A 26,121-nucleotide genomic window follows, 5' to 3' on the forward strand; every position below is an offset into this window, starting at 1 on the left:
TTTCTCAAGGCCAATGCCGACGAGGGGGGACTCCGTTCTCCTTGCTCTCCTCTTACGCCGTTAGCCAGGGCCCTGGAACCCCGGCGATCAAAGCGTCACAGACAGCAGCGCTAACTGCATGCAGCGCCGCAGAGCTGCAATGACCCCGAAGCCGACTGGGGTGTGCGATTTATCCGGACGGCGAGGGACGAAGCCCCGTCAACTCTCCGAGGCAGACTTCAGAGTTCATCCCTGTCAAATCCCCAGTCGGCCTCCTCCGCCCGCCCGGGGTGAACTGCGCAGCCAGAAGGCCCAATTAGCGGGGTGGGGGTGGGGGGTCTCCTCTGCGGATAGATTTTGGCTCCTCCCGAGTCCCGCAAGGCTCAAACCTCGCCACACCAAACATGGCCGCCTCGCGAGTCCCCGCCCCTCGTCCTCTCACCTCGCGCCCGCCTTCTGGCCACACTAAACGTGGCCGCCGTCGAAGGTTGCATTCCTGAGGAGCCGACTCGGGACAGTTCTCGCGAGGCTTGCCTGGGCCGCGACTGCTCCCGCCCTGCCTCGCGCCGCCGCCACCGCCGCCGCTGCCGGCGCCGCTCCTCCTCCGTGTCAGTTGTTGGGCTGTAATGGCGACTGGGCCGCCGCTGCCGAAGTGACTCCCGGGCGGAGGGGGGAGCGGGGCCAGCGCTGCGCCAGCGGGAACTGCAGAGCGCCGCAGCTCAGGGGCTGGCTCGCCGCGGGGGCAGGGAGGCCGCCCTCCGCCTCGCCTTCCTGCCCTGCTGACCGGCGGAGCCCGGGGGCCGGTGCGAGGCGGGCACTCGGTGCGTCCCCGGAGCGGGGAGGCCACAGGCCGGGCAGCCCTGGGGCCGGTCGGGGCGGCGTCACCGCACCCTCCGCCAGGCCCCGCGGGATGCACCGTGGGAGCCGAGGGCGGAGGCGACACTCTCAGGTGAGCCGCGGGAGGACCTGGCGCAGGGCGCCCGCTCGGTCTCGGCAGCCTCTGTCCGCGGTCCCGGGTCCCCCCGGAGGCGGGGCGCGGCGCGGGGAGCCCCGGCCGGGCGCGCAGGGCGGGCCCCCGGGTGACTCTCCCGGAGGCCCGGGGCTTGCGGGCGAGGGTCGTCCTGACCCCCGGGTCCCGGGTCCCTACCTGCCCGCGCGGCTGCAGAGAGGCGCGGTCCGGCTGCCCTCTGGTCCGCGGAGAGGTGTCCCGCCTGCGTCTCGGAGATTTGGGGAGATTCCTGGGGACTGGCCGCGGTGGCGGCGCTGACCGGTCTCGGTTCCCTCTCGGTGAGGTCGGCAAGGCCAAGTACGGCGTAGGGAAAACTTTGAGGTGCCGGGATGGCTTGGGGGGGGGGGGGGAGAGCGAACGGGCCGTGCGCTGTGCAGGGAAGTTGGCAGGATTGAATTAGACGCAGCCCAGTGCGCTCAGGGGTGCTTAGTGTCGCAGGCGTGGGTTGGCAGGGGCCTGGGTTTCGGTTTTGCAGCTGGGAAGTTGCCCGTAGGGGCAGGTGTTGATGGGGTGCTCTGGGGAGAGCGCAGGTGATGGGGTGGCGACCCCTGCACTCCCCCTGGGTCTTGTTGTGAGAAGTCGTTGGCGTTGCCATGCGAGCCGCGCCTCCCGCCCTGTGTTTAAAGGGAGGGCAGACCTGGTACCGAGCCGAATGGTTTTGTGGAAGCAGTGATGCGAGTCCAGAAGCTGCCCTTCATTTTTTAAATTTATTGGAAATACTGTGTTTAAGCAAGGCCGGGTGCTGCTGACGACCGGCGATCCTGACCTTGGGGGATCAGCTCTTAGACCTGTGCTGGAAGTTACTTCCAACTCATGGGCTTGTAACTGGTTTTGGTGCGCTGAGTTGATGGCCAGTGTAATGAAATAAAGCCGAGCTACTGAGCTGTGGTCGCGTTAGATGGAAGATACTTTGATCAGAAAGTGAAGGTTGCGCTAGAATACATTGTATGTGTGGATATGTCCATGTGTATCCCGCCTTCCCGGAGGAGCAGAGCTTAGTGCGTTTGGAGATGCATGTGTGAGTTCCCCCGAGTTTCTGAGCTGTGTTGGTGTGTTGAGCTACGTAAGAAGGCTGATACTTGAGCAATCAGCCTTCTGCGGAGTCATCAATTCATGAATCATAAAGTTTTGAACTCTTTTCCGCCCCTGAGTCTTGGCCCATTTTGTATCGCTTCTGTCATATGGGCACAACGACAGAGATGTGGCTCCTGCATGATAGCCATTCTTGTTAAATTGCTATAAATTATAGCGAGAGCAAAATAAAAAACCGTTTTCTGGAATAGCTGACATCACCTTTTCGTGTGCTTCCATATACATTATTTTATTTTGTCTTCACAGCAGTCTCCTGAGGTAGATATGCAAATTATCTTTTATGTTGCAGTTGTGCAAACCAACAGCGAAGTTCATTTACTTACTTGACTGCTACTTTAATTTCTGCAGATAACCTAGGATTAGTTTTATTTTAAATTAAATATTAATATAGATTCTTCTGTCACTTGATCTTATTTTTAAATATAAAAGCATTCTATTTTTGTTCCTTTTCACATGCCATTTGCTCCTTGTGTTGATGATTGTCAGTTCTTTAAAAAACAATGGTTTTGTAATATTTTGTTAATTATTAACAAGTCATGAAATTGTTATAATGGATCACTGTCTCCTATATGTACTTTTTGCCTGAACAAGGTTCTTAAGAAATTATATTTGATTTATTGTCTTTCATTTTGTTCAGCTGTTCAGTTCTGTCATTTTTGATTCTTCAAATCATTTATATTCTTGGTTATGTAAAACAGATATTTAAGCCACATGATCAATAGCATAACTGAGAAGTAACTTCTTGATAAATGTTGTTGTAGAGAAAACTGATGAATTACAAAGCTGTCTGCAGTTGGCATTGTCAGTTTGCAGTGTGGCACAAGTTGTGAAGTAGTTTACTGCCTTTTCTCATGTCAAACAATTTTTAGTGGCACAGATAGTAAAAAAAAATAAACAAAACAAAAAAATTAAAAGCTTGCATCATGTTTTTTTCTGTGCTGATGCTTGTTCATTGTTGCCGTAAGTGTAGTTTTACACCCTCTCGGGTATTTGGGGTTGTTATATGCCTTTCTCGTCTGCTGTGTAAATTCCATGACGACTGTTCACTGCTGTGCACCCAGTGTCCAGCATGTAGTAAGACAGTCAGCACATTATCAGTCAAATAAATTGAATGAAGTGTGGCCCCAGGACAATATTTTACAAATAAAGCAAAATCTGGTTCCTGGTTCCTGGGCACATCTCAGCTCTTCTTAGGAACGTGCTCTGGGGAGGTATGTTTAAATTTGCTAGGTGGCAGGGGAATGTTAGCCTGGGCTTACAGAGCCACTGAGAATGAGCCGCAGGTGGGTCTTGAACATTTTACTGACTGTTTTGATGACTTGCCCAGGTGCCCTGGCAGTAGGTGCTGTGCTTCAGAGAAAATAGAAGCTAAGGCCCTAGCCTGTCACACCAGAGCTGTGATTACAGGTTCCTGATGCCTGAGTCACGTCTGAATCACAGCATTGGGAGTTTTAAATCTTAAAGATCAATACGCACATTTTTTGCATTAGAAAACAGAGGATCCTATAGGGATCTTACCCATCTTGGAAGAACCCACTATGCACCTGCTAAGTCTACATTTGTTTACTGTGTCTGATCAGATCAGAGGGGAATTGTGATCAGCCTGGCCGTCTGTTTTGTACCAGTATTAATTAAAAACTGAAAACTAACCTCTTTGCATGATCTTAGAATCTCCTCTCCTCTCTCATTGAGACTATAGATTGCTCTAGGTAGTACAACCTTCTGAGACAATTTGACATTATGTATCAAAATTTAAAAAATATGTATTTGGGGCCTGGGTTGTGGCATAGTGGATCAAGCTGCTACCTGGGATGCCAGCATCCCATGTGGGTGCTTGTTCGAGCCCTGGCTGCTCCACTTCCCATCCAGCTCCTGCTAATGGCATGGGGAAAGTAGTGGAAGATCCCTGCACCCATGTGGGAGACCTGGATGAATCCCCTGACTCCTGGCTTTGGCCTGGCCCAGCCCCACCAGTTGCAGCCACCTAGGGAGTGAACCCCAGCAGATGGGAGATCTCTTTCTGGATCTCTCTCTCTTTCTCTCTCTCTCTCTCCCTCCCTATGTGACTCTCAGGTAAATGAATACATCCTTTTTTTTTTTTTTTTTTTTTTTTTGGACAGAGTTAGCAGTGAGAGAAAGTTCTTCCTTCCGTTGGTTCACCCCCCGCTCCCCCAAATGGCTGCTACGGGTGGCACTGCGTCGATCCAAAGCCAGGAGCCAGGTGCTTCCTCCTGGTCTCCCATGCGGGTGCAGGACCCAAGCACTTGGGCCATCCTCCACTGCACTTTCGGGCCACAGCCGAGCCATGGTGCAGGCCCCAGTGAATATATCTTTTAGAAAAAAAATTAGGCGCCGGCACTGTGGCTTAGTGGGTGAAGCTGCCGGTTGCAGTGCCGGCATCCCATGTGGGCGCTCCACTTCTGATCCAGCTCTCTGCTATGGCCTAGGAAAGCAGTAGAAGATGGCCCAAGTCCTTGGGCCCCTGCACCTGCGTGGGAGACCTGGAAGGAGCTCCTGGCTTTGGATTGACACAGCTCCAGCCATTGCTGCCATCTGGGGAGTGAACCAGTGGATGGAAGACCTCTCTCTCTCTTTCCCTCTGCCTTTCAAATCAATAAATAAATCTTAAAAAAAAGTCATTAGTTGATTTCATTGTTAAGAAAAAAGTATACCTGTTCTTTAATGGAGTAATTTAGTTTTTAACTCTTACATAAGTAAGTTTTAACATAGCATGAGAATAAATGTATAACTATTCCCTTACTAATGGACATTTTCATTATGTTGTTGAAGAATTATATATTCAATTATATAATGCAAAAATGAAAAATTTTAAAATTATATGCTGTGAGCCACTAAAAAGTTTTTAGTAGGTTTCAGGATCTTTTAAAAAATATTTATTTATTTGAAAGTCAGAATTAGAGGGAGGGCGGCGCCGCGGCTCACTAGGCTAATCCTCCGCCTTGCGGCACCGGCACACCGGGTTCTAGTCCCAGTCGGAGCGCCGGATTCTGTCCCGGTTGCTCCTCTTCCAGGCCAGCTCTCTGCTGTGGCCCAGGAAGTCAGTGGAGGATGGCCCAAGTCCTTGGGCCCTGCACCCCATGAGAGACCAGGAGAAGCACCTGGCTCCTGCCTTTGGATCAGCGCGGTGCACCAGCCATGGTGGCCATTGGAGGGTGAACCAACGGCAAAAGGAAGACCTTTCTCTCTGTCTCTCTCACTATCCACTCTGCCTGTCAAAAAAAAAAAAAAAAAGAAAAAAGAGAGAGAGAGAGGGAGAGACAGAGGGGGAGATCTTCCATCTGCTGGTTCATTCCCCAAACGCCTGCAGCAGCTGGCACTGGACCAGCTGGAGTCAAGGACCTGGAACTCTCTGAATCTCCCATGTGGGCAGCAGGGACCCTTGAGCCATTATCTGCTGCCTCTCAGGGGCACTCGCAGGAAGCTTGAGCAGAAGCAGAGGTGGAATTGAATCTAGGAGGTATCAAAGCAGCGTCTTAAATGCTGTGCCAGGCGCCTGGCCCCACGTGTATTTCTTGGGAGGGGGAGCAGTGGAGTTGGTGCAGGTTAAGCTGCTGCTGGTTCGAGTCTTGGCTGTTCGGCTTCCAGTGCAGCTTTCTGCCAACGTGCCTGAGAAGGCAGCAGATGATGATGCAGGTGTTTGGGACGTGAATCGGTTCCCACATGGGACTCAGATGTCACAGGTGTTGGCTTTACCCGCTGTGCCACAATGCTGGCCCTTAAATAAATCTTTTTAAAAATATATTTTTGAGTCTATTTTTTTCAAGATCTACAGATTTTGGAACTGGTGCTGCGGCTCAACCAGTTAAAGCCCAGGTGCAGTGCTGGCATCCCATATGGGCGCTGATTTTAGTTCTGGCTGCTCCACGTATGATCCAGCTCCCCGCTAATGCACCTGGGAAAGCAGCAACAGATGGCCCAAATGTTGGGCCCCTGCACCATGTGGAAGACCTGGAAGAAGCTTCTGGCTCCTGGCTTCAGATTGGCTCGGCTCCAGCCATTACAGCCATTTGGGGGAGTGAACCTGCTTATGAAAGACTTCTCTCTCTCTCTCTCTCTCTCTCTGTATCTATCTCTGTAACTCTGTCTTTCAAATAATAATAATAATAAATGATCTACAAATTTCATTAAGAGAATATTACATGATTAGGTCCTGTTTCAACACTTGTTGATGGAAGTTTTAATAATATGTATTTTTAATAGATTTATGACTTTTATTTCCTTTTTAAAAAAAATATTATTTACTTGAAAGGCAGAGTTACAGTGAGGCAGAGGCAGAGAGAGGTCTTCCTCTGCTGGTTCACTCCCCAAGTGGCCGCAACTGCAGGAGCTGGGCCAATCAGGAGCCAGGAGCTTCTTCTGGGTCTCCCACATGGGTGCAGGGGCCCAGGGACTTGGGCCGTCCTCTGATGCTTTCTCAAGTGCATTAGCAGGAACTGGACCTGAAGTGGAGCAGCTGGGACTCGAACCAGCACCCATATTGGATGTCGGCACTGCAGGCAGTGGCTTTACCCTCTATGCCACAGTGCCGGGCCCTAAGTTTTATTTCTTAATTGACAAAGTAAGCCCATAGGCTAAATTAGTGTTTATTTGTTTTGTTTTCCTTTTTTATTTTTTTGAGCCCATAATTTAAGAAACTAAATTATTTATTTGAAATGCAGGGAGACAGATCTCCCATTTCTGGTTCATTCCCCAGATGCTCACAACAGCTGTTGCTGGACAAGTTAAAGCCAGGAGCCAAGAAAATCTGGGTCTCCCATGTGGGTGACAGAGATCCCGTACCTGGGTCATCGTCACTGCTGCCCTCCAGGGTGCACATTAGCAGGAAGCTGGGATGGCAAGGGGACCCAGAACTCAAACTCAGGGCACTCTGGTCTGGAGTGCAGACGTTCTGAGCAGAGGCTTAACTGCTGCACCAAACTCCTGCCTCAGAGCAGTGTTTCTTAAACCCAGGCCTCTCGAACTTGGACTCAGCTACCATGCAGTGGTGTAGCGAATTCACCTGGACACTGGGAGATTTCGAGGATTTCAAGGGAAGCATGGTGATGTTTGACGGCTGTGTGATATCTGTGGAATTGAGGTAGCACATATGAGATTGTGCTGTGATTATTTCCATGACACTGTGTCTTCAGAAAGCCAGGCTTTGGCTGGCGCCGCGTCTCACTAGGCTAATTCTCTGCCTGCGGCGCCGGCACCCCGGGTTCTAGTCCCAGTCAGGGCGCCGGATTCTGTCCCGGTTGCCCCTCTTCCAGGCCAGCCCTCTGCTGTGGCCTGGGAGTGCAGTGGAGGATGGCCCAAGTGCTTGGGCCCTGCACCCCATGGGAGACCAGGAGAAGCACCTGGCTCCTGCCTTCAGATCAGCGCGGTGGACCTGCTGCAGCGCGCCGGCCGCAGCAGCCATTGGAGGGTGAACCAACGGCAAAGGAAGACCTTTCTCTCTGTCTCTTTCTCTCACAGTCCACTCTGCCTGTCAAAAAAAAAAAGAAAAAAGAAAGAAAGAAAGAAAGCCAGGCTTTGAGCTTTGAGGCTGGCAGCCGGCATTGCGGTATAGCAGATAAAGCCGCCTCCCGTGATGCCAGCACCCCATATGGGTGCTGGTTCATGTCCTGGCTGCTCCAGCTGCCTGCTTGCACAGCTGGAAAAAGCAGCAGAGGATGGCTCAAATGTCTGGGCTCCTGCCAGCCACGTGGAAGACCCAGATGGAGTACCTGGCTTCTGGCTTCAGCCTGGCCTAGCACTGGCTGTTGTAGACATCTGCGGAGTGAACCAGCAGATAGAAGGTAGCTTGCTCACTCTCTCTCTCCCCCCCTTTTTCTGTGACTCTGATTTTCAATAAATAAATACATCTTTTAAAAAAGCAAAACACTAGAGTGGGATGGGGAGGCAGGCTAGTAGTTGATGTGACAGGATGCCCATGTGCCATGTGCTGGGTTTAAATCTGGCTCTTTTCCATTATTTTTTCCCTTAAAAAAGTGGAGCACATCTGCTTTTTCAAAATTCAGAAACATATACACTGAAAAAAATGGTTCCTATCCTAGACACTCACTCTCCCTCCTCGGAGTTAGCCAGCAGTAACAGTTTTGTGTGTATCAGGGAAGCTGTTTTACACCTTAAGGCAAAAAATAACCCTGGTTTGAAGACACTAAGATACTTTTTTGGGGTATGTTCCTTGAAATTCATCTAGGAGACAACTAGGTAGTGGGTAAGTGAAGTGTGGGCTTATTTTTAGTTCTTTTTTTCTTTCTCCATTTTGGTTATTCCTGATCCTGTTCAGTGCTACAGTGTTCCTTAAGACTGCTGATACCTTTAGACTGTAGTTTCCCTCTGTTTTATGTCAGTGTGGGGCATTGTTTTCTGTTACTGTCACTTTGCCTCTTATGCTGCAAGGATCAAGATAGTACTGAATGTCACATAGTTTCTTACGGGTTTCCTGAATTGCACTATGTCAGCTTTGTTTTTGTAAAAGTTGTTGAGGCTTGTATTTTTTTTCTTTTTTAAGAAAGTTTTATTTATTTTCTTAAAAGATTTATTTTTATTTATTTGAAAGAGTTATAGAGAGAGGTAGAGACAGAGAGAGAGGTCTTCCATCTACTGGTTCACTCCCCAGATGGCTGCAACGGCTGGAGCTGCGCTGATCCGAAGCCAGGAGCTAGGAGCTTCTTCTGGGTCTCCCATGTGGGTGCAGAGGCCCAAGGACTTGGGCCATACTCTACTGCTTTCCCAGGCCATAGCAGAGAGCTAGATGGAAGTGGAGCAGCCGGGACTCGAACCGATGCCCTTATGGGATGCTGGCACTGCAGGCTGGGGCTTTAACCCACTGCGTCACAGCACTGGACCCAAGAAAGTTTTATTTAAAGTAAAAATACTATTTGGAAGGGGGTGCGGGAGAGAAAAACAGAAAAATCTTCCATCTGCTCCTAAATACCTGCACCGGCCAAGGCAGGCCAAAGCCTGGAGCCTGGAGCTCCATCTGTGTCTCCTGTGTGGGTGGCAGGGACCCAAATACTTGAGCCATCATCTGCTGCTTCCCAGGGTGTGCAGTGGCAGGAAGGTGGCTTGGAAGTGGAGGTGGGACTTGAACCCAGGTACTTTGATATGGGATGCAGGTGTCTCAAGTGATGCCAGAGCACCTATTTATTTTCTGATGTTTTTAAAATTTTCTAAAGAAATATTTGACAGAGAACAGAGAACTCCCATCTACTGGTTCACTCCCTAAGTGTCCAGAACAGCTGGGGCTGGGTCATGCCAAAGCTAGGAGTCTGGAACTCAGTCTGGGTCTCCCCCGTGGGTGGCAAAGCACCCGACTACTAGAGCCATCACCTGCTGCCTCCCAGGTCTGCATTAGCAGAAAGCTGGAACAGAAATGGAGCTGGGGCTTGTACAGAGGCAGTCTGCAGTGGAACGCAGCTGTTGAGGCCAAACCCAACCCCAGGCTCTTGTTGTATGTGTAAACAGCTAATGCTAAACTCAGGTCATTTGTACGGATATACTGTTCTGTATTACGGAACTATTGGTTATTCTGGGAATTTACTTAGAATAATAGATTTGACTTGGAATATTTTCTGTTTTTCCTAGTCTGGTCCCTACTAAATTTACCATTTGAAAATAGATAGTAAGACTCATAGGGTTATCTGTTCTTAACCTTTCAGGCAGAGACTGTTACTATGTAGGATCTGATACATATGAGAGACCTGAAATGTAGGAAAGAGATGGGAAAGGATTTTCTGTGAAGAACCGAAGCAAGATCATTTCTTTCATCTTTTAAACCTAGTGCCTGGCACTTGGTAAAAGCCCAGTAAATACTGAGCAGAATGGTGCTATGTGCCTGAAATGAGAACACTGTCATAAACTTGAAAGGAGTGTTTGCTGCTAGAAAATTCTTGAGAATGGCTATTTCATAGTCATATCGTAGTTGTCTATATACCCCAAATAAGATGTATAAGAAATACATTCACACTTTTTGATATCAATATTACTTTATACGCTTGAGTTACTGAGGACTTGAGCTCTTGTTTATCTGGGACGTATCTTGATATTTACTGTATTCAGACATTTTAATGTACTTATTTTTGTAATGATACACATTTGATGTTAAGAAATAATATTTTAAGTGAAAATGACTGTATTTCTTTAAAAAAAAACCAAAAAAGTAACACTGTTTGACATTTTCCAAATCTTCTTGTGTGGCTTAGTAGAAGACATCTAGCTCTCATCTGCTACTGCATTCAGTCTTTTGTGATATGTCATGTGTCATATGGCCTTTGGAAAACTCCATTATACACTCACAAGAAAATGGGAATAAAAAGACAAATGCTGTCTTCTTATTGTGGAAATAGTTTTGACTTTAAAGACATGTTGGAAGGGTGTCAGAAGCCCTCAGAGAGTCCTAGAACACTCTTTGCGAGCTGGTGGTGTAGATGGTTATGTAAGTTCAGAGCAGACAAAGTCCTTACAGACACAGTCGCCTCCTCGTGTAGGTGTTTCTGGCTTCTGCATCTGGATGACTGAGGGAGGGAATCCCTCAAGTGTGTGTTTGGGAATCATCATGAGGTGGCTTTTGGAGATGAGGTCACCCAGTGAGAGAATATAGTGTTAGAAAAGAAAAGAGTGCTGTTTAGGACATTTGCCATTCTATGGGTCTGCTGTGTATCTCACTTCCCATGTTGGATCATTCTCTCCCTTTTTGATTCTATCAGCTAGTATTTGCAGACACTATTCTTGTTTATGTGATCCCTTTGGTTCTTAGTCCTATCATTACGATCAATTGTGAACAGAAATTGATCACTGGGACTAGTGAGATGGCATTGGTACATGCCACCTCGATGGGATTGAATTCGAATCCCCTGGTATGTTTCTAACTCTACTGTTTGAGGTAAGTCAGCTTGAGCATGTCCCGAATTGCACATCTCTTCCCTTTCTTATTCCCACTCTTATATTTAACAGCGATCACTTTTCAGTTAAGTTTCAGCACTTAAGAAGAATTGTGTATTGATTACAGTATTCAACCAAAAGTATTAAGTAGAACAAACAAACAAAAAATACTAAGAGGGATAACATATTAAGCTGTTCATCAACAGTCAGGGTGAGGGCTGATCAAGTCACCGTTTCTCATAGTGTCCATTTCACTTTAACAGGTTTCCTTTTTGGTGCTCAGTTAGTTGTCACCTATCAGGGAGAACAACTGGTATTTGTCCCTTTGGGATTGGCTTATTTCACTCAACATAATGTTTTCCAAATTCCTAACAGGGATCACTTTTCAGTTAAAATTTAAACACCTAAGAATAATTGTGTGTTAATTACAGAGTTCAACCAATGGTACTAGAACAACAACAAAAAAATACTAAAATGGATAAATGTCCTAAACAGCACTCTGGCCTCATAATCAGCCCTTAAGGCATGCGGATCCGGCTGAAATGCCCATGAGAGTATTTCAGGCATGGAAAGCCAAGACACTCTGGGGGAAAAAAAAAACCTAAATGAAAGATCTCTACGAGTGAGATCCCAGTGGAAAGAATGGGTCATCAAAGAAGGAGGTACCTTTCTCTGAAGGGAGGAGAGAACTTCCACTTTGACCATGGCCTTGTCTAAATATGATCAGAGTCAGTGAACTCAGGGGGCTTCCATAGCCTTGGCAGCTCATGACAAGAGCCTAGGGTGATTACTGATGCCATAAACAAGAGTGTCAATTTGTTAAGTCAACAACAGGAGTCACTGTGCACTTACTCCTCATGTAGGATCTTTGTCCTTAGTGTGCTGTACATTGAGATTTAATGCTATAACTAGTACTCCAACAGTATTTTTCACTTTATGTTTCTGTGTGGGAGCAAAAGCAAACTGTTGAAATCTTTACTTAATGTATGCTAAACTGATCTTCTGTATATAAAGAGAATCGAAAATGAATCTTGATGTGAATGGAAGGGGAGAGGGAGTGGATAAGGGGAGGGTTGCGGGTTGGAGGGATGTTATGGGGGGGAAGCCATTGTAATCAATATTCTGTACTTTGGAAATTTATATTCATTAAATAAAAGTTAAAAAAAATGGAAAAAAAAAAACAAAAAAAAATAAGAAAAGAAAAGAGCCCATTGTCAGAACCTTTTGAACTTCAAGATCTGAAGCCAGGAGCCAGGAGCTTCTTCTGGGTCTCCCATGTGGGTGGAGGGGCCCAAGCACTTGAGCCATCTTCCACTGCTCTCCCAGGCCAGAGTAGAGAGCTGGATCTGAAGAGGAGCAGCCAGGACATGAACCTGTGTCCATATGAGATGCCTGCGCAGCAGGTGGAGGCCTAGCCCACTATGCCACAGCGCCGGCCCCAAATGTGGTTTCTGTTACTCCTTGTCATATTTGACTTTAGTCTGAACAAAGCGCTAATGTTCATATATGCTTTGGCTTCTGCATGAAGCAAGTTGTTTCTCTACAAGTTGCCAGTTCATCTCATTGTAAAACAGATATTGGAATAACACTCTTAAGTCTCTTAAATGAATGATAAAGGTATTACATTTTAAGAAAGTTGCAGTATTGTAAAGAGACAAAGTATAGTAAAGTAATGAATACTGTACTATTGGTTTTGGAAAACAATGTAAGGATGTAAGAAAGGGCGATCTTTTACAAACGCAGATGTAGGTGCCCGTGTTGTGGTGCAGCAGGTTAAGATGCTATTTGCAATGCCAGCATCCCCTATCAGAGTGCTGCTTTGTGTCCTGGCTCCTTCAGTTCCTATCCAGCTATCTGCTAATGCGCTTGGGTTGGGAAGGCAGCAGATGACGGCTCGGGGATTTGGGTCCATGCCTTCCTTTTGTGAGACTCAGGTGGAATTCTTGGCTCATGGCTTTGGCCTGACTCACACCTGGCTGTTGCAGCCATTTGGGTGGTGGATGGAAGATCCATTTCTCTCTCTCTCTCTCCCTCTCCCTCTCCCTCTCCCTCTCCCTCTCCCTCTCCCTCTCTCTCTCCCTCTGTTTCTATAAAATAATCAATAACATTTTAAAAACAGAAACACAGATGTGATCACTTCCTATACCTTGCATTATATTGATCTCTTCCTGCTTCACTTCCTGTCAGTTTTCTTCTTGAACACATGAGCCATTTTGGTTTCCAAACGATGTCGTGTTCTTGCCTCAGAACCTTCCCACTTATTGTTGCTGCTCCCTGGCAAGTTCTTTGCTGACCCTAGTAATTCCTTTATCCATCCTTCAGGTCTTAGCAGATGAAACTTTCCGCTCTGCTTCCCAGATTAGATGAGTTCTTTGTTACCTGTTCCCACAGCAACTGCATTTTTCCTCATTTTGATTCCATTTGAAATACTTGAGTATCAACACTTAGGTTCCTTGAGGGCAGGAACCATGTTCTTTTCATTGCTGTGTCCCCACTGCTTAGCCTTACTTGCACCTACTGCATACTTGGCACTCAGCAAGTGTGAATGAATGGCACAGATCTGATTTTCTCTGGCTGTGGAAGAATGCTGTCACGCAGCAACGAGGGGACTGAGGAGCTGGCTAAAGCGACTTACTGTGCTGTTTAGGAAGGAAGGGAGAATAATAAACTTTATCTCTGGGTGTGTGTGAGAGTCCTGTCCTTTGGGGTGAGTTTGACAACAGTTGAGGCACATAAGCTAAAGGAGCATTTTCTAGAGAAGTGAAAGTGCACTGACATTAATGGAATAGAGGTTTTAAAGAGTATAGAATCTGAAGTAGGACGGCAAGGTGACTTGCGATGATGAGATTAGGAGAGAAGCTAGAGGATTATGCTGTAGATGGTAGCTGAGCTTGAATATTAAAAAGCATTGTGGGGAAGACTATTAAAGGCTTTCAGAGGTTAGAGAGATCTAGATTTGATTTGTAGTTCTGTTACTAGCTGAATGACCTTGGGTTAGTCTTATAGTTTCTTTATTATGCGGGAAACAGTATGGTTTTGGCCTACATAGAAGAAACATATAGTGGCTTTCATTATTGTTGGTCATCCCCCTTGTGTTTCTATAATTTTGGCTTCTGGCTTAAAGGGAACGTTCCTGTCCAGTATTCTGGTGGTTCGGAAGACAAATATTCTCTGATAGTTGGATAGGATTAGCTCTCTCCGCTCGTGCTCATCTTTATGGAATCAGCAGTTTTCTTGGAAACTTAGGCTTCAGGGAGTAGAATTGAAGATAATCTCTAGAGCTGTAGATTGCAAATCTGGCACTATTTTGGAATCCTTGCAGACCTTTAAAAATACAAGTTTTTAGGGTCCTTCTTGGACCTGCTGATTGAGAATCTCCTGGAAGTTGAGCCTGGGCATTCTTAACTAACCTTAGCCTGTTGTTCAGATCGGTTTTCCAGAGCTGCTTCCGGCTGCTTGGAGGAAGGCATTGTGTGGCTGCTCTGAAGCTCACTTGACGTGGGAATGATTGGGAACGTTATGTGTGAGTTATTTGGGAGCATTGTCGTTACAACAGAGTTAAAACTGGCTGTAGAAGTGGAGTGGGGAAGTGTAACTTTGAAGCACTATATTTAAAAGACATTTAAATATAAAGGAGACTTCCTGCGTCTGTGTTTACCTTGGATTAAACAATTAGTAGATATGATGAATTTATAACTAACTGAAGGTCATTTTGACAGACTAGCATCTTTATTATTTATTTATTTTGACAGGCAGAGTGGACAGTGAGAGAGAGAGACAGAGAGAAAGGTCTTCCTTTTTCGTTGGTTCACCCCCCAGTGGCTGCTGTGGCCGGTACACTGTGCTGATCCGAAGGCAGGAGCCAGGTGCTTCTCCTGGTCTCCCATGCGGGTGCAGGGCCCAAGGACTTGGGCCATCCTCCACTGCCCTCCCTGGCCACAGCAGAGAGCTGGACTGGAAGAGGAGCAACTGGGACAGAATCCGGCACCCCGACCCGGACTAGAACCCGCTGTGCTGACGCTGCAGGCAGAGGATTAGCCTATTGAGCCGCGGCGCCGGCCTATTTATTTATTTTTTAATTTACATGAAATGTAGAGTTACAGAGAGAGGAGAAAAGACAAAGAGATTGATTGATCTTCTATTCACTGGTTTACTCCCCAGATGACTGCAAAGGCTGGGGCTGGGCCAGACTGAAGCCAGAAGCCTGGAACTTCCTCAGGTCTCCCATGTGGGTGCAGGGGCCCAAGCACTTGAGCCATCTTCAGCTGCTTTCCCAGGGGCATTAGTGGGAAGCTGGTTTGGAAGTGGAGCAGCTGGGTCTCGAACAGGTACCTATATGCGATGCCAGAGTCACAGGCAGGTGCTTAACCTGGTAGGCCACAATGGCGGCCCACTGGCCTCCAAAGGTAAATAGTTTGCATATTGTCTTCAATACCAGTTTGCAGCATGTGTCCTAACATTCTTTTTTAAAAGAAACTAGGTATGCTATATTTCAGTCAATGTATATTCACATGTTCAGAATTTCCAGTGTGATGGAGGTTTTGGGTCTTGAGAGAAATTTTATTATGTTGTAGTTTTATTCATAGAGGTACCACCTTTTTTAGATACAGAAACGTGAGTAACGGAAAATCAAACTTAGTCTTGTTTTTTTTTTTTTTGAGCAGGTAGTCGTAAAGATGTACAGTACAGATTTGAAGAGTATATTTTAAAAACAAAAATTAAAGTGAGGAAGGGCAGAGAGGAAGTCAGATAAGAGATTTTATGTGGAAAACAGAAAATAAGTGAATGGGAAAAATGTTAAAAGGAAATTGGTGAATGAGAAAGGGGGAAAATAAACTACTAATATTTGAAGAGAATATACCAGATTTGTTTTTTCAGTGTGTGAATATAAATATTTCCCTAATTTTAAACAAATTTTCTTAAGTGAGACTATAATAGTGGATTGGAAAACCAGGGATTATTCCTATTAAATATTTTAAAAATATTAAAAGCTATTAAAAATATCTTATTGCCTTACTTTTACATGTAGGATTTTAGGAGAAGGAATGGTATGGTATGAATATTTGGAGGAGTATATTAAGCTTGCTGATTAGATTAATCACATATGATCTGTTGGGTGGAGAAGGCTGCATCCTAGAGTCCTTGTTAGTGTTTCCATGTAGGTCAGGTAGGGTTCGGGTTTGCTAGGAGGAGGTACTTGAGGACATCACTGTACTTCCAGAATGAGAGAACTTGGTTGTCTAAAGAGATGGAGTTGTTATTTTCCTCCTCCTCTTCCACATTTAAACAAATTTATTTAAAATACACAGTTTTCATGTATTTCGTATATACAGATTTAGGAACATAATGATACTTCCCACCACACCCTCCAGCCCAGCCCATGCTGCCACCCTTCCTCCTCCTCCCTGTGCATTTAGGGTTTTTTTTTGTTTTGTTTTGTTTGTTTGTTTTGTTTTGTTTTGTTTTGTTTTGTTTTTTTTGGACAGGCAGAGTTAGTGAGAGAGACAGAGAGAAAGGTCTTCCTTTTCCGTTGGTTTACCTCCCAAATGGCTGCTGTGGCCGGTGTGCTGCGCCGATCTGAAGCCAGAAGCCATCTCCCATGTGGGTGTAGGGCCCAAGCACTTGGGCCATCCTCCACTGCCTTCCTGGGCCACAGTAGAGAGCTGGACTGGAAGAGGAGCAACTGGGACAGAATCCGGCACCCTGACCGGGACTAGAACTCAGGGTGCCGGCGCTGCAGGCGGAGGATTAGCCTAGTGAGCCGTGGTGCCGGCCAGCATGTAGAGTTCTTAACAAGGCAGCTGTGTTTGCAGAGTTGTAGCCTGGCACTCAGCAGTGGTACCCCTCTGGTAGTTCCCACAAAGAATTTTTTTTGGCTCTGATTATACCATTCCTCTTAAACTGGATTTAAAAAAAATATTTATTTATTTTGAAAGTCAGAGTTAGAGGGAGAGATAGAGAGAAAGAAATCTTCCATCTACTGGTTCACTCCCCAGATGGCCACAACAGCCAGCAATGGGCCAAGTCAAAGCCAGGAGCTTCATCCAGGTCTCCCACATGGGTCACAGGGGAACAAACACTGGGGCATCTTCCATTGCCTTTCCCAGGCCCTTAGCAGGAAGCTAGATCAAAAGTGGAGCAGCCAGGACATGAGCTGGCACCCAAATGGGATTCTGGTGTCACAGGTTGTGGCTTTACCCGCTGCACCCCAAGACAAAGATTTTTTATCATGAGGTTGAAGCCGCGGGCCTGGTAGTTAATCCTGGTTCAAGTGGGTAGCTAGGAGAAATGTCTTCCCTATTTGAGTAGTTTTCTCCTGCTCAGTGAATCTAGATGGCAGTGTTTCATTGAATGAATGAATTATATGTGTGTATATGTAATGAAAAACGCTATAAAAAATGAACAGAGTGCTGTGGGACATGGATGAAGTAATAATTTGATTAAGGAACAATCTGAGAAAAATTTTGGTAGACATTAGAATTTGGCCTTGAAGGTTTTCTGTGGGTTTCCAACCAGACAGAATATAGGAAAAGAGGATATAGAATAATGAAGTTTTCTGTGTTCAGAAGGTGCACTCTAGGCGTGGCTGTATGATAGGAACAGTTGGTATCCATGAGGATGGCAAGGGATGAGACCGTCAGTGTTGGGAAGAGCTCCTGGTGTCGTCGTGCTAAGCAGTAGGGGAACTTGATCCTACAGTTGATAATAACTGCAAAGTTACAAAAGCAGAGTTGCTAGTTCTGGTTTAGAAAGATAACTTTGGCCAAAGTTTGGAGAATGGATTAGGAGTAAGATAATTTAGGAAGTTAACCATAAATTAGGCTAAGACTGATTTTCTGAACAGAGGCAAGAGAGAGAAGGATTATAGAGATATCTTTCCCCCTAAGTTTTATTTATTTATTTCAGATGAGAGAGAGAGAGTGCAAGCTAGCTCCCATCTGTTGTTTGACTCCCCCAAACACCTGTAATGGCTGCGGCTGGGCAGGAGCCAGAGCCTGGAGCCAGGATTGTAGTTGAGGTCTCCCACGTGGGTGGCATGAACCCAGTTACTTGAGCCAGCACCACTGCCTTATCACTGCTGAGGGGGATTCTTGGGGACGACGTTAGAATCTGGGCTTGACGATTTTTTCGTGGGTTTCTAGCCAGACGAAATGCAGGCACAGAGGGGCAGGTGGTGTGATGCGTGTGTGAAGCTGGTGCTTGCAATGTTCCAGTCCCAGCTATTCCGCTTCTGACCAGGCTTCCAACAGATGTGTAGGGAAGGCAGCAGGAGGTGGCCCAAGTGCCATGGGCTCCTGCCACTCAGGTGGGAGACCTGGATTGAGTGCATGGCCTCTGGCTTTAGCCTGGCTCATCCTGGGCTGTTGTGGCCATTTAGGGAATGAGCCAGCAGATGGAAGATTGATCTCTCTCTCTCTCCCTCTCTGTGGCTCTGCCTTTCAGATAAATCTTTGAAAATTAGTTATATATTAAAAGGGGATTTTTAGATAATAAAATGTTCTGAATGTTTAGGAAGTGTACTCTAGTGGAATCTGAATTAATGTGAAGACTTGTGAGATTTATCATGCCATCACTGCTGCCTCCTAGGTCTTCATTGGGAAGAAACTGGGATCAGAAGTGGGAGCTGGGAACTGAACCCAGGTCCTTCAGTGTGGAATGCAGGTGTCCTGAATGCTAGGCTAAACACCCTTTCATCTTACTTTTTTTTTTTTTTAAGATTTATTTATTTATTTATTTGAGAGGCAGAGTTAGAGAGAGAGAGAGATAGAGTGTGTGTGTGTGGGGGGGGGGTCTTCGCTTTGCTGGTTCACTCCTCAAATGGCTGCAATGGCCAGGTCTGGGCTGATCGGAGGCCAGGTGCCTGCAGATTCTTCTGGGTCTCCCATGTGGGTGCAGGAACCCAAGGACTTGGGCCATCTTCTACTGCTTTCCCTGGCCACAGCAGAGCGCTGGATCAGAAGTGGAGCAGCTGGGACTTGAACTGGTGCTCATATGGGAAGCCGGCACTGCAGGCGGCTTCACCTGCTACACCATAGTGCCAGCCCCTCATCTTACTTTTTGATTTTAAAAAATGTAAAAGATTTTTGGAGGCATAATCTATATTGTCATAATAGAGAAATATTGTGAAGGTAGAAATGACTCGGTAACTCAGTGTATGTGATGGAGTAAGGGAAAGGCAGGCATGCCAAAGATGAGAACAAGAAGGAATGATTTTGAAGGTAGATGGTAATGAATTTATTTGGTTTTAAACTTGATAAAATTGAGTTGACAGTGGTATTTGGAAATAGGCTTTCAGGTTGAAAACTTAGATTCAGAGCTCAGAGAGAGATTTAGGAAAGAAATACGACAGTTAGGAAACAGTAAAAGCCATGAAAATATGAGTTTGCCTCAGAAGAAGGAGTTAGAAAAGAAGCGCCCTGGTAATAGAATCTTGGGGAATGTTAGCAGTGATGAACTTAGTAGACGGAGAGAGGTCATCCAATCAAGTGGGAAAACAGCAGGTGGTAAGGGAGACAGGAGAGGTGAGTTTTACTAATCCCAGGAGTAGTGAACGTTTCATAAAGAAAGTTTGAAATTCAAAGTGTTAATGCTAGTAATATAATGCCCATCCATTGGAACATCGTGATACCAGAAACGCATATTTCCTAGATAGAGTGTTAGACTGTGCCCTGGTTTTTGTTTTGGAAAAAGAGATTTGTTAATTGAAGGACTATTTATAAGATCCGGAATTTAAAATATGAAGTGAAAACTTTACCAGTAGATTAAGAATCATGATTTTTGGTGATTAGGAAAAGCCCTGCATGGATCTCTGAAAGGAGACTGTCACAGAGTTTTTGAAGTTTTGCATGTTTCTCCCCTAAACAGTACTACCCTTAACACATTTTCTGTAGTATATTTGAAATGAATTTCAGATGGGTCTGCCTACCTAAAGTCTCCTTTGGATGAACTATATTCTCCCTAACAAGGGTCTGTGTGGCATCCCAGCTGTAGCTGATTGGATAAGGAGTGAGGATTGATGGAAGGGGAGTCTATCTAGTCCTTGGTAAAAGAGATGACAGAATTTTAGAATTGTGAAGCGTCTGAGCTGATGTGAGGTGCTATGCTGCAAACTCATGATGAAGAAGCAAGAGGATGATCAAAGAAAATAAGTGGGAAACCATGTGGCTTCCAAAGAAAAGGAAAAAATGATCTTGTTCTTGACAGTTTTCCAGTTCCTGTATTATCATTTCCTCTTTTTCTGCCCTGAGAATTCACACTTGTAGCACATTCATACTTATTTATTGATTTTAGAGACACACACAGAGAAAGCTCCCATCTGGTAGTTCACTTCCTAAATACAGCAGGTAAGGCTGGGCAAGGCCCAGGCTGGGAGCCAGGAACCCACTCCAGCTTTTCCATTTGGGTGGCGGGAAACCAGCTGCTTGAGCTGGCACCTGCTTCCTCCAAGAGTCTACATGAGCTGTAATAAGGAGTAGAGCTGGAACTTGGAACCGGGTACTCTAATAAGGGGTGTGGGCATCTTAACTGCTAGGCCAAATGCCCACCTTTACTTTTCTCTATTTTGTAGTTTCTATAATGTAATTATGTACTCTTGTTTCTGGTATTCCTCACTTAATGTATTTGTGGTATTCAACAGGGCACATCTTAGATCCTGTGGCCACAGTTAGTACATTCACCTTGTTAATGGCGAATATGCTGTAATTTTAAAAAAATATTAGGTATTGTTGTGACCAATTCTTTTTAATTTATTTTTTTGAAAGGTAGAGTTAGAGAGAGAGAGAGTGAGTTAGAGATCTTCCACCCTCTGGTCACTCCAGATGGCCGCAACATCTGGAGGAAAGCTCCACTTCTGATCCAGCTCCCTGCTAATGTGCCTGGGAAAGCAGAGAGGATGGCCTAAGTGCTTGGGGCCCTGCAACCAAGTGGGAGGCCTGGAGGAAGCTCCTGGCTACTGGGTTCAATCTGGCCCAGCTCTGGCCCTTTGTGGTCATTTGGGGAGTAAACCAGCAGGTGGAAGATTTCTCTCTCTGTTTCTCCTCTTTCTGTATCTCTGCCTTTCAAATAAATAAATAAGTCTTAAAAAAGAAAAAAAAGATGGGCAACAGACATGAACAGGCAAAAAAAAAAAAAAAAAAAAGGAAGGATTAAAAGAGAATATGCAAACTATCTTAATGGTTATATTAGGAATTTAAAAGTAGGGGATGAGTTTTTCTCCCTCGATTTTCCAGACCTTTGGTGTTACTATTACATGACTTTTATTACAGAATAATTCCTCTATATTCATGGGAAAATAGAACTTTTGTCATTAATCCAAATGCAGATCATATTCTTTTCTGTTTGAGTCATGATATAATTTTTCTGTCCATTTTTTTGTTGTAGTAAAATACAACATAAAAGTTACCACCATAACCATTTTTTTAAAAGTAATTATTTGAGAGGTAGAGTTACAGACAGAGGGAGGGGGAAACACAGAGAAAGGTCTTTCATCCACTGGTTCACTCCCCAGATGGCCACAACGGCAACAGCTGTGCTGATCCGAAGCCAGGAACCAGGAGCTTCTTCCAGGTCTCTCACTGGGGTGCAGGGTCCCAAGCACGTGGGCCATTTCCACTGCTTTCCCAGACCATAGCCGAGAGCTGGATTGGAAGAGGAGCAGCCAGGACATGAAGTGGTACCTATATGGGATGCCAGTCATTGGCAGAGGCTTAACCTACTACACCACAGCACCAGCCCCTGCCTTAACCATTTTTAAATGCACACTTCAGTGATATTAAGTACATTCATGTTGTACAACTATTTCCACCATCCATCACCATAACTGCTTTCTTCTTGAAAAACTGAAGCACCATACCCATTAAACAACAGTTACCCATTCCTCCCTCTGCCAGCCGTTGGCAGCTACCATTTCTGGTTTCTGTCCTGTGATTTTAACTATTCCAGGTACTTCCTATAAGTGGAATCATATAGTATTTGTCTTTTTATGACTGCCTTATTTCACTTAGCATAATGTCCCCAAGGGTCATCATGTCCCAGGAGCATTAGCAGGGAGCTAAATGAGAAGTGGAGCAGCTTGGATTCAAACCAGGGCTTAAGTGGGATGCTGCCATCTCAGATGGCTACTTAACCTGCTGCGCCACAACACCTGCCCCTATTTTTAACTTTTTGAGGAACTGCCATACGGTTATCTGCAGTAACTGTACCATTGTGTATTCTCACCAACAGCACACAAGAGTTTCAGTTTTTCCACATCTTTTCCAGCCCTGTTGTCACATTTTTTTAAAATAATAGTTATCTTAATGTGTGTGAAGTGGTCACAATATAATTTTTAATGGCTTTTCTAAGGAAAAATAAAATTATTGAATGACTGGAAACTATTGAGATTATAAAGATAACATTTTAGAGATGATAGATTTTTTTTAAACTTTTAGAAAGAGCAATATAAGTCACAGTATTTTCTTTACTAACCTTATTATTTATTTGAAAGACAGAGATAGATACTTCATCTGATATTTCACGTCCCAATGCCTGCAGCAGCTAAGGCTTGGCCAGGCTAAAGTCAGAATCCAGGAACTGGATCTGGGTATCCCATATGGGTGGCAGGTACCTGGCTACTACAGCCACCACTACGGCCCACCCTAAAGTGCACATTAGCAGGAAGCTGGAATTGGCCGCGACCCTGGGTCTCAGCCAGGAACTCTGCCATGGGATGTGGGCAGCTTACCCGCTGTACCAGATGCCTGCCTCCAGTCTTACCCTAATCCCGATGTTCAGTGAGTCCTGTCGATGTGGTTGCAGGTAACTGGGCAGGATGAGGAGCAGCAGATCAAAAGAGGTGCCTTTACCAAATCCAAGAAACTCTCAAAGCAAGGATACTGTTCAAGGTATGATTTTTTTTTTCTTAACTGTGTTTAGTCCCTTATTTAGGTCAAATTTGTTAAAATCTGGGCTAATCAATAAATGAAAATTATAAACTTTGATTTATAAAAAAAGTTTTAAATTTAAATTTTAATATACATGATACCTCATCTTCAAAGGCATCTGTGGTAAACTGTCTTGTCAAGGAAGAATGCATCCTTTCTATTTATTTATTTTTAAATAATTTATTTGAGAGGTAGAGTTACAGACAGAGAGACAGAGAGAGAAGCCTTCCATTCGCTGGTTCACTCCTCAATGGCTCAAATGGCCAGAGCTGAGCCAATCAAAAGTCAGGAGCCAGGAGCCTCTTCTGGGTCTCCCATGCAGGTGCAGGGCCCAAGCACCTGGGCCATCCTCCACTGCACTCCCGGGCCACAGCAGAGAGCTGGCCTGGAAGAGGGGCAACCGGGACAGAATCTGGCGCCCCGACCGGGACTAGAACCCGTTGTGCCGGCGCCGCAAGGCAGAGGATTAGCCTATTGAGCCATGGCGCTGGCCTAAATAGTATAATATAACTCCTAATATAATCTAGACATGTAGTGCATAAACAACAGAATAGTCTGATTGAACTCTTTTTTAAAATCATGCATTATAGTTAACCTTTTTTTAAAATATTTTTTTATTTGAGAGGCAGAGTTATATGGAGAAAAATAGAGAGATAAAGAGATAGATTGCATTCACTGGTATTGCACCCTGAGTGACTGAAGTGCCAGGGCTGGGCCAGGCCGAAGCCGGGAGCCAGGGGGTGTTTTCCAGGTCTCCCACATGGGTACAGAGGCCAGCCCAGGCACTTGGGCCATATTCCACGGCTTTCCCAGGTGCATTATTGGGGAGCTGAATCAGAAGTCAAGCAGCCGGAATGTGGACTGGGCGCCCACATGGGATTCCGGCGTCACAGGCAGCGGCTTACCCTTCCATGCTACAACACTGTCCCCTAGAGTTAACTTTAATGCATAATATTTTTTGGTGGAGATTGGCAAACTTTGTGAGATCTGGAGAAAGATTATTTGGTTTCTGAGGAACCTGGAAATGAAATAATGTGAGGAATATTTGGGGAAATAAAAATATCCTGGAAAAGGATGACTAATGGGAAATATGTGGCCTTAAACTATTTGAAGGCCTGTCATCTGAAAGATTTTATCTTTGTTTCTACTGATAGACTGAAGTCTGAACTAGTTTCTTTTTCACATTATAATGGAAATACAATGAAATGTAAAACTTTGTAGTTTTTCAGCTCATTGGGATAAACTGAATATATTGTTTGTTTTTGGAGATGTCTGATGTGAGTGTGGTAGGGGTGTTGGTCCAGCTCTCTAAAGAACTAGTAGTGTCAGTGTCTATTAAACCCTAAACCATGTTTGTGTTGGGAAGCTTGACTTTGCAGAGTAGTCGTTAGGGAGGCAAAGCATACTTTGACTCCACATGAGGAGTGGTCTTTCTACTAAAGTAATCTTCTAACTTTTGAATGCATTTTGGGACTTACTAAAATTGAGATTCCAAAGTCTACTTCTGAGATTCGGATTCACTAATTATCAATTTCCTCTGGCAGACATAACCACGTCGTGGGATGCACTTTCTCAGTCCAAGGCTACTGTAAGTAGTCTTAGCTTCCATTTACTCGTTTCTGATTTAAAATTGATTTTCTGTTATGATTGAATAGATTCAAATGTTTTCTATAGCCTTTTCTTGAAAATTATATACTATATGAGGGTACTTTAAATAGTTTGTGGATAGTGTATGTTATACTAAAACTGTGCAAGGATTTCAAAACATTTTTGCACCAAATAAATTTCTTTTAATTCAGTTTTCCATGGACTTATTGAAGTACCCTCATGTATCACACAATGAACAAACATGACAGCTGTTAAATAGTAAAGGATTAAATAAGGCACTATTTTAGGTATTGGGAGCATTATACCAGGGAATATGGAAAGTACAATAATTTATAACTTTTTCTTCACCTTTAGCAACTGGTGTTGGAGCTTTAAAGTGATACATTTTGGAAGGTGGTGCTGTGTTTATATTGAAGCTCATTGTCAAGGAGGAAATAAACAGCGCTAGCTTCTTGAGTGGGTTGGGCATTACCTGCTTTTGTTTTGTTTTTGTTTTTGTTTTTGTTTTTTTTTCCTGGCAGTAACATACAGTTTTCTCTGGTACTAACTAAGAAATGGGACTTTGAGCCACTTATTCCCATTTGTCTTCTGCCCAGTGTTATCTGGAGGTTAGGAATGCAAATTGGGCAAGTGACACAATGAGGAGACTTCAGAAAGTTTGTGGAAAAATAAGCTTATCTTTTAATCCTATTTTCCATGAACTTTTGCAAGCACACTTCAGTCTCTTCACTGGAAAACCCTTTTCTTTTTTATTTGCTCTCTGGGCAAATTACCCTTACCGTATTTAGTACACCGTCTGAATTTGAATCACTCTTTCTTTCCTGTCTGAGTACTTTTATGGTGTTTTCTTCTACTCTTTAGACTGCTTTGAAAATGAATCTAGAAAAGATACATAAACCAGATTTGATCCAATGCAGGATCAGATTTTGTTTAGATATAGATATAGATACAGAAATAGAAATATAGATATAGATACCAGTGTATATTGTCTCCTAGGCAGGTGTTAAACATCTGTTATAAAGAAATCATTTTTTTAACCCCTTAATTTAATTTAGAGCTAAACTATTAATAGTTGTTAAAAAATACTGTATTTTTTTGAAGATTTTTAAAGATGGTGGGGCTCATAATTTAATAGAAGGAAAGCCTCATGCAGAACTATTAGTATGTAAAAGATATTATTCCCCTTTTTTCTTATGAGAGATTGACAGACAGACAACGAGGTGGAGAGGGAGACAGACTTTACTCTGCTAGTTCACTCCCCAGATGCCTGCAGTGGCTAGCACTGGGCTCAGACTGGATCAGGAACTCAATCCAGATCTCCAGTCTGGGTAGCAGAGACTAAAATACCTGAGCCATCACTTGCTGCCTCCTGGGTCTGAATTAGGTATTCTGATATGGACATGTGCATCTTGGTGACTCGGCCAAGTGCTTGCACCTGTTCCCATTTTGAAGTACAGTACACTGCAAAAATCTGAAAGAAGATAAATGAAAATTTCATACAAGGAATTTATCTGTGTGATAGGATTTTAATTAATTTAATTTTGAATGTTTTTGGCTTCCTAAATCTTATCCTGTAAGTATGTAATTCTGTATTATTTGGAAAAAATTCTTTTTTTAAAGTCA

General features: G+C 44.7%; 1 protein-coding gene and 1 long non-coding RNA gene across 6 annotated transcripts in view; one reads left to right on the plus strand and one right to left on the minus strand.

The window, feature by feature from the left end:
• Positions 1-1,552, minus strand: part of LOC138850471 (uncharacterized) — a 35,584-nt gene extending 34,032 nt beyond the window's left edge. Inside the window, exon 1 of the long non-coding RNA XR_011390263.1 lies at positions 1,127-1,552. This is a non-coding gene — a long non-coding RNA (uncharacterized lncRNA). The remainder of the gene's footprint in view (positions 1-1,126) is intronic.
• The window catches only part of CEP350 (centrosomal protein 350), a 158,947-nt gene continuing 133,488 nt past the window's right edge, over positions 663-26,121 (plus strand). For 2 of the 5 annotated variants that reach the window (XM_008263850.4, XM_008263852.4), the window contains exons 1-3: positions 791-928; positions 22,766-22,851; positions 24,435-24,478. In XM_008263850.4, the coding sequence (XP_008262072.3) occupies positions 22,779-22,851; positions 24,435-24,478 (117 nt within the window). In that variant the 5' untranslated portion in view covers positions 791-928; positions 22,766-22,778. The other 3 variants (XM_051858261.2, XM_008263851.4, XM_070077207.1) reach the window with 3 other exon arrangements.

Source organism: Oryctolagus cuniculus, chromosome 7 (genome assembly GCF_964237555.1).
Source record: "Oryctolagus cuniculus chromosome 7, mOryCun1.1, whole genome shotgun sequence".
In the NCBI taxonomy this organism is placed as follows: Eukaryota; Metazoa; Chordata; class Mammalia; order Lagomorpha; family Leporidae; genus Oryctolagus; species Oryctolagus cuniculus.